The 15,261-nt window shown below is 43.4% G+C and overlaps 2 protein-coding genes across 2 annotated transcripts; one reads left to right on the top strand and one right to left on the bottom strand.

Moving 5' to 3' along the window:
• Positions 1-3: 3 nt before the first annotated feature.
• On the bottom strand, positions 4-6,382 carry gpr143 (G protein-coupled receptor 143). The gene is made up of 9 exons (XM_056428505.1): positions 6,078-6,382; positions 4,872-4,981; positions 4,690-4,784; positions 4,169-4,261; positions 3,935-4,044; positions 3,728-3,836; positions 2,845-2,962; positions 2,493-2,745; positions 4-631 (listed from the first exon to the last, which is right to left on the bottom strand). The coding sequence occupies exons 1-9, from the start codon at positions 6,331-6,333 to the stop codon at positions 621-623; spliced, it is 1,155 nt and encodes a 384-aa protein (XP_056284480.1). The 5' UTR covers positions 6,334-6,382; the 3' UTR covers positions 4-620.
• Positions 6,383-9,501: 3,119 nt separating this feature from the next.
• On the top strand, positions 9,502-13,918 carry LOC130202769 (ankyrin repeat and SOCS box protein 9-like). Its single transcript, XM_056428513.1, has 7 exons — positions 9,502-9,795; positions 9,901-9,980; positions 10,128-10,235; positions 10,704-10,854; positions 12,131-12,265; positions 12,570-12,761; positions 12,883-13,918. The coding sequence occupies exons 1-7, from the start codon at positions 9,711-9,713 to the stop codon at positions 13,032-13,034; spliced, it is 903 nt and encodes a 300-aa protein (XP_056284488.1). The 5' UTR covers positions 9,502-9,710; the 3' UTR covers positions 13,035-13,918.
• The last annotated feature ends 1,343 nt before the right edge of the window (positions 13,919-15,261 follow it).

Genomic DNA, 15,261 nt, shown 5'->3' with positions numbered 1-15,261 from the left:
GAATTCTGTGCACAGCGATATTTTTATTTATCTGCAACGACTTAAAAACATGAAAGTTTCACCAACGCAACACATACCATTGAAATGTAATCCAGTATAAAATAAATGTGTGCAAAAATAAACAGGAACTTTGTTAAAAAATTTTTTTTTTAAAAACATAAGTAATAAGCTTATTACATTCTGTTGGGCTGTGAAAGCTGAATGATGAGGGCACGTCACAAAACCAGCGCACATTTAATTGTCGGGATACATTCCCGACAAACGCATAAGGCGTTATTAAAGCTCGAGTTAGTGACGTAGCGTTGGGACCGTCCAGCTGCTGGTCAGCTGGCCGGTCTGTTATGTCACACGACTGCAGACAGAATAAAACGTCCCAGAAAGGAATAAGTCTTTTTTGTGCCAGCTAATGAAATCTCATGACCTGTTGACATCTGGGGGAAATCTCAGTGTGAGACTGGCAGCTAAAAGAACACAATCTAAAGTACAAAAGACGAATACTAACACAGGAGGGTAGAGGGAGGCGGGTTGTCGACGGCCCTCAGCTAATGCCTCAGTTCTCCAGGGATTCTCCATCCTCAGTCTCAGAGATCGCTGGAAATGTGGATTTCAACTGTAGGCTACTAGACTGAACCTATAGCGAGACAAAACGGGGGTAGATTACTGGGTTTGAACTGCTTTTCTACGGACATCATGATCTTGCATTTATACACTCCTTTACAAATGTACTTTGGGAATTATTTGCAAAGGCAGTCTTCAATGTGAATTTGTTTTAATGTACTGCATTTTTAGAATTGTGCCATATGATATGTGCATATTGTTTTCATCTATACTTGGTTTTGAAGGTTATATAAATGAATGAAAAACAAACAAAAAAATCCACTTTATTTCTAAAGACACTGAATGGTGACACAACAGCCTTCTTACTAGTACATGGGGTCCAAATTGTGCACAAACAAAATGTTATAAAATGCTTTACAAATTCATCCCAAAATACATTTAATATCCTCACATGTCCTAGTCGGAAACGTTCAGGTGTTACTATCTTTAACAATGTCTGGGTTGTAAACGCAGGGAGCCACTGCCTGCTATTTTAAAGTGTCCTTATGGAGCCCAGCCATCACTAGTTTAACTATTTACACCTCCGCTTCCTGCTGGGACATGGCATTACTCCCTGTTACTAGAATGAATTCATACATATTAACATTTGTATCCAGAAAATACACATCAGTGTTCAATCTGACCTCAGTTCATTAGATACACCCAAACCTAAAGCGCTCTAATCCAACCGTCCTGCAATAAATAGCTCGAGGTTATACCGATAAGTGTTTCCCACGATTACATCAATGAGCGGGAACTCAATATTCAAAACACCTGTCAGTATAATACAAAACACAACCAACTCCAGCTTGCAAAATAACTCCAGCGTTGTAATGGTTTCAACAAACACTGATGAGGTTAACCTTCATGAGGATGTATTACATGGCTGCGCTAGTTAGGCGTCTCCAAGACTCTGGCAAGTTATTTATTTGACCCGCTTCATCTAAATGTTCAACAGTTTGACCTGTGCTCTCTGCATATCATCTCATTATTATCAATAATGACACATGAAGCTCTCTGTGATGACTCGGCACAATTGCAGCACCCTGAACAGGAGGTGAGAGAATTTGAAACCATTCTGAAGCTGCACAGGGAAAACAAACATGCCCTGACGCGGTGGGTCAACGAGCGGAACAACATTTCAGTTTAGAAAATGCATGAAGTGTAATTCTTAGTACACCATGGATCAAAACTGACAATACTCCATGGTCTTCATAAGACTGCATGCTTCATTATTGTATCCAGCCGGAAGGTCAAATACAATACTGGCGCAAGTCATTTTAATATTAAAAAAAAAAATCACCTCTTCAACTTATCTATATGGTGTATTTTTAAATTGTTCATACTTAATATTAATATTTTATGTTTACTTTTATTGCAACCTTGCTAGCTGCTGCTACAAATAAATCCCCCTCCTGGGGATGAATAAAGTATCTATCTATCCATCTATCTATCTATCTTTACTACCCATCTATCCATCTATCTATCTTTACTACCCATCTATCTATCCATCTATCTATCTTTACTACCCATCTATCTATCCATCTATCTATCTTTACTACCCATCTATCTATCTATCGATCTATCGATACTACCCATCTATCTATCTATACTACCCATCTATCTATCTATCCATCCATCCATCTATCTATCTATCTTATCTTTCTATCTTTACCCTGTTCAATGTCTCCAGAGCTTTGCCACTAGAAAAAAACAACAACTGGTCTTTAGACAGTCGTGGCCGATTCTTCAACCGATGACATCACGCTATCATGATGTCATCCAGAATGAAATACATCCGACATTGAAAGATGCTCCAGACAGGATGCTCATGCTTACCAGTCACCATCCCTGATACACAGGGGAGTCGCTACGGCCACTGAGAGCCCAATTACCTTCTGAGAGGACGCTGACGGCGTCCGAGTGGTGCTGGCCGTTGCTCATGCTCTTTTGGGCCTCCTGGACGTGACTCTGGTAGAGCAGCGTGGTTCCCACCAAGGGATTATTACCCGCCGCGTTTGCCACCGAAGTGGAAACGGAATCCCAGGCCGGCTCTCTCCTCCGGTGCAACCGGAAGTCGACGTCGAAGCCGGTCCAGCCGTGAAAGGCCAGCGTGTTGAGGAACGCTTGCATGGGGTTCAGGATTCCCTGAAGGAGTCCAGATGCAGGACACAAAAACAAAGGCGTTAGACTTTGCTAAAATACTAGTGTTCTTATTTCTGAGTGTTTCGGGTTTGTTGGACCCACCATGATGAACCATGTGATGAGGACTGCGTTTCTGATGTTCCTGAACCCGTTGTCCTTGATGTCTGTCTGCATCTCCAGGTAGAAGAGGAGGCTCTCGTTGATGATGTTGGGAACCCAGCTAACCAACAACAACACGCTTTATTAGGTATCAACAAGTCTCTCTAAATAACACTTTTTACATTTAACGGGGGCGAAAAAAACACATTCTTGTTGTATTGTATTTATATTTTGTTGAATAAATATGCAAATCGGGCTCATCTGTTTATATGTGACCTGTGATAGGCCGCTTGTGGGATAATGCGACCCCATATGCATATTCTCTGAGTTTTATGAATGCCTTGTTTAGAACCACACTGCTAAATTAAGTTCTGGTGGTTCTGGTTTCGATGATCTCGTAAACACTTCATTGTATTATAAGTAATCCTGAAATAATTATAAATAATCAAAGAATGAATGCAGGATGCATTTTGGATTTCTGTTGCTCACCATTAACACGATAACGTTTATGTGATTAGTTCACACTTTAAAGACCATCAATTAAGGAATGCTAATTCTTTTAAATAAATTAATTGATAATCAACCAAATAATAATAGATTAAAAAACAAATTTTTTAATAATAAGATTAATTGGATCCTTTAAAGACGTAGTGCGCCATTTTGGCAATGATGCTTTCGAACGAACAAAAACCAACATGTTGTGGTTGCATCACCACCGTGAGACCGCAGAGGTTTTTGTACGGATTAAACAAAACATGTTCATGGATGATTCCATTAGCTTTGAAGAGAGCCAGGCGCACTGTCACCCTGTCTGCCACCATGTGTGTCCAGTCAATGAACATCGTCCCCTTCATGTTGATGCCTTTGATAACGAACGGTCACCTACCAAACGCAGAACACCAGCATTATTTTAAAGAAGCGTATTTTAATCTCATTGGCCAGCCGCCTCTCATTTTCCGTGTAGATCCCTTGTCGTCCTTTGAGCAACGATGTCACTGGATTGGAAGGACAAGGCGGGCGGACGGTTAGGCCCGTGTGCGGGAAAACATTCGACATCCAGAGATAAAGAGGGCAACAACAACAAAATACTCACGTGCAGATATGGTCCGATTGAAGAACACCGGGTTGGCGACCAGGACCAGCAGCATTGGGGCGTAGGTGGTGACGTAGTGTGGGATGGCGTGCTGGAGGCCTTGCTCACAGCTGCACCAGAAATGGAACGACACATTGAAATCAAAGCAGCTGAACACGGCTCGGGCTCTAGGGGGGCGGGGCCGTGACGATGCATGCTGAAAGGTGCATCCCAACGAACAACAAGCAGGCTTACTCAGAGATGGATGGGTAGTAGAGCATGGCCACTCCTTCCACACACAACAGCACAGCCAGACCCCATGTGATCATGTGGTAGAGGACAATGGTGCTGATGGGGGGGAAAGAAAGAGTCATGAGACTGAGCTGCAGCTCTTTTATCTTGAAGTTTGATTTTTTTCTTCTTCTTCTCTTCTTTTTCTGTGCAGGAAGCAACGGTAGCGCACGCACTGAGAAGATAATGTTAGAACATTGAAACACAAAAAGAAATGGTCCGTGGCCCTCGGCAGCCTCAGAGCACTTAGTGCACCTGCAGTGAATACGCTTTCTCTCCAACAGAATACAAACCAGTTTCTCAAATGGCGCCATGTGAGAAGAAGCATTACATCTGTGGTACCGAGGGAACACAGGTGAGAGGAAGAGGGTTGACACCTTCTGCTTGTTGTAAATAACACATCCTCAGAACAGCGCGACGCCACGCGTCCTATCTATAGGCTGCTGAGGCGATAATGAGTTGTGGATGGGTGAGGCTCAGATCACCTGATTCCTGCAGAGGTTTTCACAACCAGGAAGACGTCTACAGCATAACAGAAGGTCCACCAAAAAGAAGCACTGAAAAACAACTGGATCCACATCTGTAACACATAGATGAGATACGCTTACTCCATGGATCACAAGAGCGAGCCATCGTAAAGGCCTCGGTCAAAGAGCGCGGTACGAACCGCGCTGCCGACGCAGAACACCTCGGGCCACACGTCGGTGCCGTTGGCCGACGAGACGCGGTCAACGACGTCCGGCAGGCCGAGCCACACGGAGGACCTGACGATGATACCTGGAGGAGGAAGAGGAGGAGGCGCACACGCGATCTCTCATTGTGAACGGCAACGGCGACTCAAAGGAGAGCAGCAACCGTAAACACAGTCTGCTTTCAATTAGCATTTAATTATCATTTCATTGTGTATTATTAAGTGTGTAAATTAATTACAGTCGATCATGGGAGTCCTTTTAATAGCTGCTTTATGTCATGGAAATATGAACTACCTCCAGGTGTGTTTTATAAGGGTGTTTCCACTTCCTACAGGAGACTCTTCCCGGTGGGGTGGGAAAACGGGAGCGCTCCCAGAATTTTAATGCGATGCAGACTACGCGCTGTTGTGTGTTTGTGTTGGTTTTTCAATTGCGTCAGGGCTGTGCTTCAAGCTGTTAGTGTGCAGTGGAGGATGCGTCTGGTGTCCATGACTTCATCTGCCTCCTCTTCACCAGGCAAGTGTCACAATGGTTCTGATGCAACACTCTGAAACTGATCTTCAGCCTTTTGTGTCCTATTAAATGTGGAACTTTTGCTTGCTTTAGGAACAATGGTGCATTCAGATCAACAGGGGAAGGGGGGGGGGGGGGGTCACAGTGGTGAGGAGTCATCCATGACTCACATGAGAGGCTCATGATTCATTCTTTTGGTTCTTAATACGCAGAACTAAACATATTACATTGTATTAGTATCGTCAGTATTGGCCACGGTCCTTGTTGATATTTAAAATTGGATTTTTTCCCAAGTTTATACTTTGAGTATTTTTCATTTTAAAGAAAGAGAGGGCATTCTAACAACCTCACATTAATCCAGCATGTTGCAAAAACTAATGTAGGATTGATTTATACCCCAAAAGAAAATCATTTTTTTTTCTTTCTTTCTGTTTTGTTTAACTTTTTGATAATTTGACAATTACAAAGATTTTGTTTGATATTATCTCTCCGCTTGATCATAAAGATATATATATATATATATATATATATATATGGATGGATATAGATAGACATAAAGCACCAAAAGGGTTTAAAACAAAAACATATTTGCGTGCGTAATTACATCTAGGAAGCAGCTCCACGGTGTGATAAAAAAAGTAAAGCCTGTCCAGCAGCTCGTTGTTTACCTGCGCATCCCAGAATGTCACAGCCACTGATGATGAAGAGGATCCGCGAGGAGGACGCGGGCCTCGGCAGCGGGTACAGTCCGAGTCTTCTGTATCCTTTGCGCTTTGGCACAATTTGTAAAACAGCGAACAGGAGGCTGAGCGCCGCGCTGCCCAGGCCCAGGGCCCCGAACAGCTCCGGCTGGAAGGAGACCACGAACTCGGTCGCCGCGTCTCTGTTCGGGCAGCAGAACGTCTCCAGCCGGGGGGAGGCCATGACGCACCGGGGAGGGAAGTGAGAGTCCGGCCCGTGGCAGGAGAACGAAGAAAAGGACAAAACAAAAGGAGGGCAAATGGTTGAGTCTAATGGAGCCGACTGAGAAATCACGAGGTCGAATCATCATGTGCTTCCATTTAATCCCTCCAGTTGTAGCTTAACTGAGGAGCCCACAAAGGGCCGTTGTGTGATTTGGGTCTCAGCCAGGTATATTGTGTTGGAGACATTACGGTCCCTTCAATAAATCAGATTAAAATTAACAATTTGTGTACAACATGTTGCTGTCCTTGGCCTGTTCTGTATCCCAGATAAATATACTATTTGTATTTATTTCATATACAGTATTCTGTTCGACCAAAAGTGCTGTGGAACATTGTAAATCCATAAAACAATACCGGAATAATCAGAATATATATTGTAAATAGAGACATTGTATAACATTTTAGTAAAGCGACACTCAATCAATAAAACACACACAAAGAAAGACCCTAAATATACACATCTTAAATACAATATAGAGACTAAACTCGTTAAACACTTGAAGAATTAATCAAGTTATCAATACAAATCATACAATATTAGTTTTTTTAGATTCTGAATGGGTAGCCCAAATGTGGCTAATAGGCCCCCATCCCACGAGCGTCACTGTGATGTAATCTGGGACGCCACCATGATGGATAACACGGGCTAATCACCTCTGTTATTTGTGGGTCATGTTTTTGTGACTTCTGGATAGTTTTTAACATGAAAATCCAGTTTTATGAACTAATAAATGTGCACATGCAGATGTAAAAGACTGACTTTAAATGTGTATCCAGAGAGCATGCAAACTATGTTGTTTCATCAATCTTTTAAACTGACTGATTGCACACGGCTTTCCAAACCGCAGCGTATAAACAATGTTCTATTTTCTCTCTGCGCCAATCATGAAGATGACGATGAACTACAAAGACTTTCAAGACAAATGCATTGTGCACAAATTAGTCCCATCATCAGATCCATGATGAAAGGGATAACATGTGTTGTGTCTGAGACCCCGATAGAGAACAATTCAGACCCCTTTCAAATGTTCACTCTTTGTTTCATTGCAGCCATTTTCTAAAATGACTACGGGATATTTCGGTTTTTCTTTTTTTATAAATTTGCAAAAAATTCTACATTTCTGTTTTTTCTGTCAAGATGGGGTGCTGAGTGAACAATAATGACAAATAAAATTAACTTTTTTGATTTTAGCAAACGTCTGCAATGAAACAAAGAGTGAACAATTTAAAGGGGTCAGCATACGTTCCGTACTCACTGTAAACTTTATATCATTTCACTATGTTTGCAGCGGACGTCCACACACGCTGAGGCAGAGGTCATGGCAGAGGTCATGGCAGCGGCTGGAGTTGCTTGCTTGGACAGAAATCTCAGAAAACCGGGAGGACATTCGAGGCTGATTTATTTAGGAAACAAAGCACCACGGGCTTTCATTCTTCAGTACAGAGAGGGCATTCATAAGAAGATAAGATAAGATATATACTTTATTAATCCCCAAGGGGAAATTAGTTCTCTGCATTTAACCCATCCTTAGTTATTAAGGAGCAGTGGGCTGCAGTGATGCGCCCGGGAAGCAACTGGGGGTTCAGTGCCTTGCTCAAGGACACTTCGACTTGCAACAACTAATGGGGAGAGCCGGGATCGAACCGACAACCTTGGGGTTGCAGGACGACCCCCTTACCCCACTGAGCTACAGCCGCCCCATTCATTGAGTTTATACAATGGCATTCTGATCCATGTGCACCTTCTCTGACAAGCCACACAGTCAATTTCATGGCAGGCCTGTCGCCCGCCGCCAGGGATCAACAACTCCCCGTAGAACAGTGAGCATCCACACACGTCTGCACTCTGGTGTCGCCCCCTGGCGGCCAGCAGAGGAGGTGATTACAGCTCCCAAAGCACAACAGATATTGCGGCTGGACATTTGGGAATTGCTGCTTGTTGAAATACAGTGTGTAGCTCCAGCCATTACACATCGATGCATCGTATTTATAGCACATGAAGCGCTGCCTCCAGCCTGAATCAATCACCCCGTGGGCTGTACAACGCATACTCACAACACAGCTGTTAGAATTTAGATTTATTTTCATTTTCAGAAGTTGCGTGCAGGAATTAAATGGAGCTCTGTAAGGGAGGTCAGAGGTCAGATTAGCTCATCACCAGAGCGAGACGGAGCAGATTCTTGTTTGTGTGGGAGCTGAACCCTCCCTCTTGAATTTAAGGAAGGTTCTGTCCAATTAGCTTTTAAGCCTGAAATATAAGTGGATTTCCTGGAAGCCACGCGCTTGTCTTGGATGAGTTAACGTTTGAAGACATGGATTTAAGAAAACTAGTTTTTTTGACAGTTAAAACTATATTGACTCTGAATTAAATGAAGAAGGAAACAAAGGAGGGATACTCATTAAAACATACGTAAACATCCCCTCCAGACATGCTCTAAGCCAATCAAATGACTTTGCTTTGAACAATAATGCGCTGGATTTGTTGCATACGTACTTGATATAACACTATAAAAGTACTATCCTGAATACATTTTAAAATCCAGGAACCTGCGAATATGAATTTTTTTTTGTGTTATAAAAGTTGAATTGCTCGACGCAAGTAGTGATGCCACGAAATCATCCAGCAAAAACCTCCCCCATGAGCAGTTGGATGTGGAAACGGCCTTCTTGTGTTAAGCTGTGCACACACATCCATGGCAGCTTCACAGCTCCGGCACACACACACACACATCTAAAGTAAAGCATATACATTTTAATTAAAAAAATATATATATTTAACAGTTCTCCAAGCAAATCTAGACAAGGCCATAACATTGAAGAATCACCTATAAAAAAGTACTGCTGAGTAATTTAAATCAGATACAATGGGAGGAAATACAAGCGGATGGCATGTATTCAATGTGCGCCCTCATTACAGTTACATTCTTTAAATCAATTACACATACTGCTTCACTGTGGAGCAGACCTGCATGCAGATTGACTGGTTTCCCCTTTTATTCATCTTCAACCAAACAGGAACGCCGCCCACCTCCTGTGGCTGTGCAGTGTCACATTACACTCACATTACAGACCTGCTCCACAGGCTCCCCCACTCCCTCTGCACCTTCATTGGTTCAGACCCCGCCGCTTCATGCAACCAGCCTGTTTCCTGCAGGCAAATGCTTTGTCAAAGAGGAAATGACATCACAGCACCCAAACCGGCCACAAACACACTGAAACCAGATGAGGACCAAATGTCTTTCAGGTGTCTTTTGACTTCGGCCGGCGCGACACGGCTCAGCCTCTGAGGCAAAAACCAGCCGGCCGTGAAACAGCTTCTGGACGGCACTCAGAAGAATGTCAGCCGGACACAACGAGACTGCCCGAGAGCCTCCACGTCCAAGTGGAACTGCAGCTTTTTTCTCAAACCCTTTGATGAGTGGTGAGTAGCTACAGGCAGCGTGTGTGTGTGTGTGTGTGTGGGGGGGGGTGGTATTCACTGCTTTACCACGTGATTTGAATGCATATTCATGTGTTTTATGTCCAGATTTTGAGTCAGACTGGTCCCCAATACACGATGCTGCCTATAATGGACGTGTGCTCACTCTGCAGAGACTCATTGCTCAGGTAATGTTTGAGGACACCGTGTCGTTACAGAGAGACTCTCAACTCTCGAGTCGTGTTGTTGTGACTATTGGAGCAAACATGTCAAACGTGCATCTGCTTCTCGTGTTTCAGTGAGCCCACTCCGTGTGTCGTGTGTGTCGTTCACAGGGCACGCGTGTGAATCTGAACACTCTGGACCAGGTCTCTCCTCTCCATGGAGCGTGTTCACAGGGCCACGCGGCGTGCGCCAAGCTTCTGGTGGAGCGTGGTGCAAATGTCAGTCACATAAAGGCATCACTGACCGCTTATGTTTACCCGTGTGGATGTCACAAAGTCAAGGAGATCCCAACTGAAGACGATTTGTTTTGTGTCTCTCTTTGAAAGTCACTCTGAAATCCTGCTCTCATCGAGTGAAGAGGAAACCGTATCAATTATTGCTGGGTTTCACTTTGTTTTGGTGCATATCAGTGAGATATTAACCCACAACGGAGACACGAGCACGCACAATAACACATTAACCAACCCAAATCTGCAGATACAAAGTCTGCCGGTGAAACCCCCGCAGTGTGTTTGAGGGCAGATAGCGTAGATGTAATACGTCTTCACTACACTAAAGGTTCCCATTTAAATCGTCATCACTTTACGGACACGAGCTACAAATACGATTTATTTTTGACTGATTTGGATTTGTGTGGAGAGTTTCTGGTGAATTGTCTCATAAATATCACTTCCCCCCCGCTGCAGGTCAACGGTTCCACGGTTGATGGGCACACTCCCCTGTCAGAGGCTTGTGGCTGCGGTCATGTGACCTGCGTATCGCTGCTCCTTCAACATGGGGCAACTCCCCTGGGGACCACCCCAACCAGCTCCCCACTCCACAGGGCTGCAGCCAAAGGTCAGAGGTCACATTCTCCCGCACACACACACACACACATGGAAGATCTATGCAGAAGCAGCTCGCTCCGTCACTACCGGATGCACGCAGCTTCAAAACATCACAAGTGGGAGAAATGTGGAACGTGTGAAATAAATGGTAGTTTTTTGTTTCTCAAAGTGAACAGATGTTTGAACAGATTCTCGCCCAGGAAGCGCGAGCGGATTTTGAAATCATCTTTTTTTTTTTTATCGAATCTTTGATTGGTTTTCGAGATATGCACATGCAAAGGAAAAGATGTACACATTATGTATACAAAGACTATACAGGACTGTCTCAGAAAATTAGAATATTGTGATAAAGTTCTTTATTTTCTGTAATGCAATTAAAAAAACAAAAATGTCATGCATTCTGGATTCATTACAAATCAACTGAAATATTGCAAGCCTTTTATTCTTTTAATATTGCTGATTATGGCTTACAGCTTAAGAAAACTCTAAAATCCTATCTCATAAAATTTGAATATTTCCTCAGACCAAGTAAAAAAAAAGATTTATAACAGCAAAACAAAATCAAACATTTGAAAATGTGTTTCCAGGTGTTTCGAGTTAATTAGACGATTCAAGTGGTTTGTTTAATACCCTACTAGTATACTTTTTCATGATATTCTAATATTTAGAAATAGGATATTTGAGTTTTCTTAAGCTGTAAGCCATAATCAGCAATATTAAAAGAATAAAAGGCTTGCAATATTTCAGTTGATTTGTAATGAATCCAGAATGCATGACATTTTTGTTTTTTTAATTGCATTACAGAAAATAAAGAACTTTATCACAATATTCTAATTTTCTGAGACAGTCCTGTATATAAAAATAATATTATTATTATTAATAATTACATATACTCAGCCAAAAAACCCAAAAAATAAAAAAGAATATATATATATATAAATATGGGTAGACATGCAAACACCTGCACACATATTAACATATATATGCACATACCTGCATACCCTAATACATCCACACACATTCACTGTTAATTTACCCCCCTCCCACTGTTGGCGACGCCCACCACCCTCACACATCTCCAGATATTATAGAAGGGAATGTATTATATTATGTTACAATTATATATATATTGTTGAATTTTCCTTAAAGCTGTGGACCAGGATAAGATAGTTCTTAAGGATAAGATTGTTATTTCTTTAGCACCATGTAAGACTCATGTTCTTTAGAGAGTACATCAAGGATCATCTTCTTTAGAGAGAACGTGTCCTTGTGTTCCCCCGCTGAAGGTCATTCAGAGTGCATCCAGCCTCTCGTCCAGCACGGTGCGGACGTCGATCAGTTCATCGCCCCGTCGGGGTTCCCTCTCCACGTCGCCTGCTCGCATCAGCATCTGAGTTCTGTGAGGAAGCTGCTTCAACTGGGTGAGAACGCCTCGGATTGGACGTTGCACCTCTCCGATGAACGTGTTCGTCTTCCATGTTGAAAAGGGAACGACCAGTTGGAATAATATTGAAACAATGCATGTGCATGGAGAAGATAAGAATACGATCACAACCCAGATCACGACTCGAGTAAAAGCAATAACACCACACAGTAAAATACTCACAAATCAATTCCAAAGTTGCATTGAAGTAAAAGTGCTTGTGTTCCATAATGTGATATAATGGCCCATGATCTTGAATGTAAACAATAGAGCGGACGTCACCGGCCTCTGCTCTCCTTCAGGAGCCACAGTGAACAGCAGGGTGTCCGGGGCCTCGCCGCTGCACATCGCCGCCGGCCTGTCGGACCCCGAGATGGTGTCGCTCCTGCTGGACCACGGGGCCGACCGCGGCCTCCGGGACTCGGAGGGCAAGCGGCCGGCGGACGTCGCTCCTCACGACAGCCCGGCGGAGCGGCTGTTGAGACGAGCGGGAGGTATTCAATCCAAACTCACAGAGCCGCCTCCACCGGGGCCTTGACACGCAGCCAGGGGCCTCGAGCACAGTCGCTAATCATCCACAACATCTTTCTGTCGTGGCTCCTGCTTCTCGCCCAGGAGCCCCTCCTCTCATGCAGCTGTGCCGGCTGTACATCAGGAACACGGCGGGCAAGCAGAGGCTGGGCGCCATTCACGACCTTCCCCTCCCTACGCAAGTGAAACAGTATCTTCTCTACCAATCGGAGCCACTAGGGGGCGCTGTTGCATAATGTTGCAGTGAGAGGACCATCACCTGCTCTCTGTTACGAACAGAGACTCTCAGGATCAATCTGCACTTTCATGTGAAAACATAGAGCAAGGTTTTAAGTATTCATAAACCACAACATACATGCGTATTAAAAAAGGAGAATGTGGGCTTGAACTGTTTATTAAATGTTGCGCCGTTAATGTTAAATCAGGTTTAACATACTGAAACAATATTAAATAGATTAAAGAGGTCTCCACATTCAGCTAATATTGAATATTTTTCCTCAGACCAACATGAAATATTGTTCATATCTTGTAGATGTCGTCCCTGCAGACAAGTATTTATTGTTGTCGGTACTTCCACTAAATATAAGTAATCTCCAGTTGAGTCATTTCAAAACTCTGATTGTTGAAGCTGAACACGCCAATAATGATCTCAGATGACCACGACATGATAAAATGTGTTTTGTTCTGCAATTATCATGATTAAATAATTCAAATGAGGCACATTTTGATGATTTTAAATGAAAGATATCGCAGGTGGCTTCCTGAGGCTGGACAGGAACAACTTTATTGTGTCATATATGGCTGGATGGCTGCCAAGTGAAATAATAATAAGTCAGATAAATGAGTGTAGATAGAAGCGATGATTCAGCATCCAGCACACAAGCAGGTTCGAAAACCACACGTTTTTAATTTAATTTAGAATTAAATAAAAACTCTTAGTTTTGAACAGTAAATAACTAATAAGTTAATATGATACACTGATATTTTATACATACAATTGTTATAATCCAGGTGTCTTTAAAACATGTGCTGTAAGATTACAGATTACATTTAAAGTCAAAATATATAAATGTATCTGCATATGGACTGAAGAAACCCACCGAATAAACAAAGAATCTCATGTTCTCGGTTTTTTTGGGAGATATTATGCAAATTATGTGAAATAGCGGTTTCCCACAAATCTAACGAGGCATGCAAACCAAAAAGAAAATATGACGTGAAAACTACATGCGTTGAGAATCAATCACAGATTTAAAAAATCATTACATGAATTCATATGTTGATCGATTTCCCGTAAAGCTTCATACAGTCATATCAACACAATAAATATCTGCACAGCTCCACGTTTCAGATCAGGTATTTATTAGCCAATTTTCTTGCGGTGCCCACCTATTAATCCTATTCACCCGAGGAGGAGGACGGCCCTCATGCCACCGACACAGCCGTGATCTGTACAAACGCTCAGTCCCACGAACTCAGATGATAGAAAACCAAAAACTACAATGTTGTTTTTAGGGCACTCGTTCTCTCGCCCAATAGTATTGACGTATTGATTGGGTGAAGTCAGTCTCCATTTCTGTATATATAAGCAATCAGGTGAGACCAGCTCGTCCGGTAATCAGTGTCCGCTCTACTAACACTCACCTTCGGTCATCACTCATCACTGATAGCGGCGCGGCGCTTGGCTCTGTGTGTCTGACAGACCTCCTGGGTTCGGTCAGGTAGCGTGTGGCACTCAGGTGCACTTAGAACCCGCCACCGATGTGCGCTAAACCAAAGCTTTTACTTGTATTCTCTGGAGGCAAACACGCCATTAACCCCGATGCTTTTCTCTCTCTCTCTCTTCGCTGCACCCAAATAGCGCAGAATGCATTTCTTCGTGAGAGTTTAAGTGAAACGCAGAACACGAGGTTTACATCCAGCGACCCCTTCAACAAAACACTATTAACGGAGCTTTTATAAGAAGAACTACATCAAGAGTTGCCAAATTACAAATAGAAGGAGTTACAGAGCGAGCCACGCGATCTTCAGGGAATAAACATGTTGCGGTTCCAAACGAACTCCGCGCGTGTGTGTGTGTGTGTGTGTGTGATCAACGCTGGATTAGTTTACCCGTTATTTCAAGGGCCCTCCCCCTCATCATCCCAGCCGCCACCTCCTGTGAAGCAGCTGCGCGTGACGAGCCTCACGCGCACACGTCTAATAACCCGATGGTGATTGTCGCGTCCTGATTGCGGCGCTGGATCTTGTTATAGATACCAGAGCTTCCCACTAAGCCACGAGTGGGCTGTGCCGCGTCCTCGGACTCGCCAGTAATTGCTTTGGTATTTTTAGTTTGCCTGTGTCGGGGTAATTAAAACAAACAGAGCCGATGGTGGAGCCGGAGATCTCCAGTGGCTCCTCGGTCCGAGTGCGGAGAGGTTGAGCGAGGTCGCCACGGCGACGCCCGGTGCTACCGCGGGT

Source organism: Pseudoliparis swirei, chromosome 2 (genome assembly GCF_029220125.1).
Source record: "Pseudoliparis swirei isolate HS2019 ecotype Mariana Trench chromosome 2, NWPU_hadal_v1, whole genome shotgun sequence".
NCBI lineage: Eukaryota > Metazoa > Chordata > Actinopteri > Perciformes > Liparidae > Pseudoliparis > Pseudoliparis swirei.
Note: the sequence above shows the minus strand (reverse complement) of the source record. Positions and strands in the feature narration are given on the sequence as shown.